Raw genomic sequence first — 5,620 nt, 5'->3', positions numbered from 1 at the left:
GTTGTCCGGCAGTCACTCAATGGCTATCATCATCATCCTCATATTGTTATCTATCATCTTGGAATGGCCAGCATTGGTGATGCACCGGGGTGAGGTGCAAGGCTGTATGGTTGATGAGAATCCAGCCCCAGCTCTGACCCACACTCCACCGGCTCACAGGCTGAGACTGGGGCAGTGACTAGACCTCACTGAGTTTCTGCCACTCATGTGTGAAATGGGTCTTATGACAGCCATCCACTTCCCAGGACGGTCTGTGGACTCAGTGTGACAGTGAAGGTAGAGTGCTTAGCATAAGGCCAGACCCACAGCAAAGCCTCAGTACTTCTTGTTGCTCGGTGATGACGGTGACATCAAGTCAGTTATGTGGCTGAGCGTTCAAACCCTGAGCTTTACTACCAGCTGGCAGGTGGGGAGCCAGGATTTGAACTTAGCTCTATCTGACCCCAATCCCCCAGGCTGCAAGAAATGGAGCATAAAAGAAAGTTAGAGCATTGAGAATGCGAGCACTGAGCTCCGAGTAGAGAAGGAGGTGGATGTGCCCAACACGATGCCGAAAGAGATTGATTTCCCAAGGGTATCAACAGAACATCTGTTGTGTACCCGGTCAAGTACTAGGTTGAGGGGAGAGGGTTACAGAATTCAGGGAAGAAAACAAAGGCATGAGTGGCATGATTCAGTGCTGTGGCAGAGTGAGCCAGCCCAGGAGTGGTGCTTCCAGCCACAGGGACTGTTCTGGAAGCAGGGCTAGACCTGCATCCTTGCCCATTGGTGGCTCCCATGGGAGGCTGAGGTATAGGGTCAGCTCAGTAGCCAGGAGGAGGAACGCTGCTGAGGGAGGGCTCTGCCTCCAACTGTCGGGGTTACCCTGGGCCAATCATTCTCCAAGCCTTCCTCTCCCTATTTATGAGATGAGACCACCACTGTCCTCCCGGGGCTATGACAGTCACAGAGGCCAAGCTCTGAAATGTGATTCAGCTGTATTGTGCCTGTGGTTTGTAGGAAAGTACAACAAATGGGATAAGGTGGACCCTGCAGAGCTGTTCAGCCAAGCCCCAACGGAGAAGAAGGAAGCTAACCCCAAGCTGAACATGGTGAAGTTCCTGCAGGTGCGCAAGGCACAGGCAGTCAGGAAGGCCCTTGGCTCCTTGCCCGCCCCCATCCCAGGAGGTATTTGCCCCCAGCCTGGGCTGGCCTCACAGCTCTTTCTGTGAGCACCCCGCCCTGCTTGCCCAGGAGGCCCCTTTCAGGCTTGTTCCTCCCCCACTACACAGTCAGCCACCTGAATTCTGCTTTTAAAATTGTATGGTGATGGTGGTTTTTCTAATTTTAAAATAAATGCCGAACTATGTGCAGTGAACTCACAATGCAAAATATATATAAATTACTGTCGTATTGCACACTTGAAACTTACTGGATTTCGTTAACCAGTGTCACCACAAAAAATAAATTTACCATCTTAACCATTTTTAAGTTAAAAAAAATAAAACAAATGCGTACACATTATGTAAAACTGCACTATATAAATAGAAAGAAGAAAAAATTATTTATAAATCACACTACCCATGAAAACCACTATTAACATTTAGGGTTATTTTATTTCAGTTCTTTTTCTACACATTTTTAGGGGTTAAGATCTTATTGCATTAACATTTTTTGTCCACAAAACAACAGTTCTGAAGAAAATTATTTTCTGAGTGGCTAAGCCAGTCTAACTAACTAGCTCCTCTACTTAGGTTATGGGGAGCATGGGGAGACACGGGTTTTCCTAAACAGCTGCGGGGAGGGGGTGAGTCTGCTCCCAAGCATGGTGGGAACACCATGGGTGGGCACTTCAGTGGGGGACCAGGCTGTGACAGGTACAAGTCACTGTATCCTGTGTGGCAGGTGGAAGGCAAAGGCTGTGACTACATCGTGCTGTGGCTGGACTGCGACAAAGAAGGGGAGAACATCTGCTTTGAGGTGAGGCTAGACCCCACTGTGATCCTCATTCTTGGACTTCCTGGCACTTGCCCCAGCCATTTCTGGGGCCACAAAGTAGCTGACTCCCTACTCAAAACCCCTTTCGTTCTCCTTTATTTTGGAAATTCTCTAGACACTTTACAATGCGTAGACTCTGCTAAAGGTAATAGAGTGTTACTTCACCTGCTGGGGCACATTGTGTGAGCGAAGGTAAAGGCAGAATTTGCTAGATGGATTGGGTTTCAAAATGGGGCAGTCTTGAAGAGAGAGGAGGTTTTCAGCATCCCAGCCCACTCAACACCTTTCAGGGACATTAGATGGATGCTGATTGATACCCAGCCATCTTCTTCACTCCTTTCACTTGCCTCATTTTTCTTCTGCCCTCAGGCATCCTCTTCCCACCCAGGATACCCTCCCATGACTGCCTCACTGTGGTGTCCTAGGACTGGTGTGACTATAGGTTTCACCTGGTGCCCCTCAGGCTGTGACTCCGTACAGGTCACTTTCCTGACTCTGTACCTCTAGCCCTCATCAGGGCCTGGCACACCTCAGGGCTCAGGAAATGCTTCCAACACTACAGGGGAACTCAGGGCACCCCGCATTCTAGTGCAGCAGCCTCAGCAAAGTCGATCTCACTCTATCCCTTCCCAGACAAACCTCTCCTGTCCCCTCTCCTACAAGGCTGTTCCTCCCCAGGGGGCCTTTGTGGCTGGGGGTAGAGAACAGTGGCAGCTCGAGGGGTTTTCTCCCTTCGAAGCCGCTTCTTCCTGTGGAGAAGCTGCATGGCTAGGCTCCAGCAAGGCTCCCCTCCCACTTCACGGCCTTCTCAGTGACTCTGGCTCCAGGACGCCCACTGGGCTTTAGCCCTGAGCTGCGCAGTTCCCCCAGAGTGGGGGTCGCCCAGGCCTTCTCACTGCTGCCCATTCTTCATTCTTTTCCTCTTCGCTCTTTTTCTCTCCTCTCTTTTTTCCAGCCTCTCAAAAGTTCTACCTCTCCCCTTCCTAACACTCCCCCCTCTAGAAGAAGGAGAAATGGGTCAAGTGGGGTGGATCTGGGGACTCTGAGTTCCTGTGTGTCCATGGCAGTATCATTTCCTGTTTTGGTGGGGATGGAAGAAGAAGTTAAGAGAGAGGGCGACAGCCTGCAGGACGGTAGTAAGAAGATGGTGTTTGAATAAATTTGTAGACAGAAGGAAAAAAAGCCATGTGGAGAGACTGAGGCTTCCAGAAGGGAAGGGAGATGGAGGAGGGTCCGGCAAGAGACAGCCAGCTGCTTCCCCCAGGTCCTGGATGCTGTACTGCCCGTCATGAATCCGGCCCACGGCAGCGAGAAGACAGTGTTCCGGGCCAGGTTTAGCTCCATCACGGACACAGACATCTGCAACGCCATGGCCCGCCTGGGCGAGCCTGACCACAATGAGGCGCTCTCGGTGGATGCCCGGCAGGAGCTGGACCTGCGCATCGGCTGTGCCTTCACCAGGTGCTGGTCGCCCTACCTTTAGCCAGACCCCCTGCCCTTACTGGTCTCCACCTGTGGCCCCTGGGCCCAATCAGCACCCCCTGATTGCCAACATTTTAAAAACCCTGAAGAAACTGTCTTTTCAGCTAAAATAGACTACATAGGCCACCTCTTGAAAACCTGTGTTCGTCCACATTGTGCAGGCCTTGAGGAGAGAGTGGAGGGGACGGAATATCATAAAAGGTCTTCCTGGCCCAGCATGATCAGAACCTCTGCTCCTCTCTCGCATTCTCTCTATTACGAGCACACACCCCCTCCCTGCTGAGCACATCCTCTTACCCTGTCTTCTGAGCGGGGAGCAGCTGCCTTGGCCTCCTCGCTGCACTCACCTGCTAGCCCATCCCGGATTCCCAGAGGTGGTTAATGGTGCTATCTTGAGCAAATGCATGACCGAAATATCTTTCTCTCCCCCACCGCAACCCCACCCCTCCTTGTAGGTTTCAGACTAAGTATTTCCAGGGGAAATACGGTGATTTAGACAGCTCCCTCATCTCCTTTGGGCCATGTCAAACCCCTACCCTGGGGTTCTGCGTGGAGAGACATGACAAAATCCAGTCCTTCAAACCAGAGACCTACTGGGTGCTGCAGGCCAAGGTTTGCTTTCCCTTCTCTGTTCCCACTGGGTGTTTCTTGGTTGGGGCATGGATTCTGAGAGTTTCTCATCATCATAGTGCTGCAGGCCTCCGAAGCCAAGGGCACAAGTGTGGCCACTGGTACAGAGGAGGGAGGCCGGAGAGGGATCTGCAGGGTACCCAGGGAAGGCACCCCAGGCTTCATGGAGAGGCAGAATAAGGCTTGATCTGGATGCATTGAATTTGGATAAGCGGGAATGAACTCAGCTTTGGTAGTGTGGAGTGAGGTCACCCCTTGGGGCCAGCAGCTGCCAGTCAGGTCCAAGGACTGACTTTAAAACTTTTTTAAGGTCTTGGAACCCTTTCTCCAAATAAAAGCCTCCATAGAAGCTTCTCCTAAGATTTAGAACATAGTAGCAAGCTGCTCCAGTCAACACAGGGCATTAAGGGGTGGGCAGAGATGGCATGAGAGGTGGAGGCTCTGATGCTCCTTAAGAACACATCAGTTTTGGCTTTCAGCACCCCTCATGAGACCATCTGCCTCATCCCGGGGAGGACAGCTGTCAGAACAGCCCTAGCTTGAGGAGGGGCTGTATATCTGCACATCTGGTATCTACATACCTATGTACCCTCACAGGTACAGCTACGAGACTTTAGAGCTGGAACTATTTTGCTCGCAGACAGGGATAAACTTCATCTGCCCCACTTCTCTTCCCTGGCAACAGGCTCACCTGGATACATTCTCTCCTGTGTTCTTTTGTTCTTCCTGCAGGTTAACACCGATAAAGACAGATCTCTCCTTTTGGACTGGGACCGAGTGCGAGTGTTTGACCGGGAAATAGCACAGATGTTTTTAAACATGACCAAGATGGAGAAGGAAGCCCAGGTGGGCCTACTGTACCCACATCTGTCATCTTTTCTTGCGTGGGGGTAGGCATGGGAAGCCTCTGGCTAGAGGAATAGCATTTGATCCTGATTCATGTCTTTCTCCCCGTTTCTGAAACACAGATATCTTTTGGAAAGAAGAATAGTTACTCATACATCTGCTCCTACTGAGATAGTTCCGCCCATCATAGTAACTGCAGCATGTTGCATATCTGCTCTGTCCCAGGCACCATCCCACTTCCATGACCCACCAGACCCCTTCCATGCTCCTTTTTCCACGGTACCCTGTGCATGAACCTGCCCAAGGTCACACAGCTAGCACAGATGGGTCTGGGATCCCAAGTTCAGTCAGCTTTCACGGCCTTTGTGATGCTGTATTTCTTATTCAGGGTTTTATGAATTGGAAGGACATGCTGCTCAGCCATTACTGAGAAGGTGTGCAACCTGGCAAGGGGCTGACTGCCTGGGGTAGGGGAGCCCTGAGGCCATCGCAGCAAATGCACTGAAGCTGTGACAGCTACCAGAGCCACTGAGGCACCTTCGGTTATCTTTCTCGAGTCTTCTTTGGGCGCCCTTTTGCCCACCGTGCAGTTAACTCAGGCTTCCAGAACTTCTTCTAAAACTGCTCCATGCTTTTATACTTGATCACGTTCCTACAGAGATGCCATCACTGCTATCCCCTGATT

At 51.2% G+C, this 5,620-nt stretch overlaps 1 protein-coding gene across 8 annotated transcripts in view; it reads left to right on the top strand.

Moving 5' to 3' along the window:
- TOP3B (DNA topoisomerase III beta) overlaps positions 1–5,620 on the top strand; it is a 25,572-nt gene that overhangs the window by 7,826 nt on the left and 12,126 nt on the right. For 6 of the 8 annotated variants that reach the window (XM_015586860.2, XM_025044468.1, XM_025044469.1 and 3 more), the window contains 5 exons: positions 1,000–1,106; positions 1,885–1,959; positions 3,242–3,438; positions 3,915–4,071; positions 4,822–4,935. In XM_015586860.2, the coding sequence (XP_015442346.1) occupies positions 1,000–1,106; positions 1,885–1,959; positions 3,242–3,438; positions 3,915–4,071; positions 4,822–4,935 (650 nt within the window). Of the gene's footprint in view, positions 1–999; positions 1,168–1,884; positions 1,960–3,144; positions 3,439–3,914; positions 4,072–4,821; positions 4,936–5,620 lie in introns of those variants that run through there. The other 2 variants (XM_025044471.1, XM_025044472.1) reach the window with 2 other exon arrangements.

This window comes from Pteropus alecto, unplaced genomic scaffold, assembly GCF_000325575.1.
Source record: "Pteropus alecto unplaced genomic scaffold, ASM32557v1 scaffold113, whole genome shotgun sequence".
NCBI lineage: Eukaryota > Metazoa > Chordata > Mammalia > Chiroptera > Pteropodidae > Pteropus > Pteropus alecto.
Note: the sequence above shows the minus strand (reverse complement) of the source record. Positions and strands in the feature narration are given on the sequence as shown.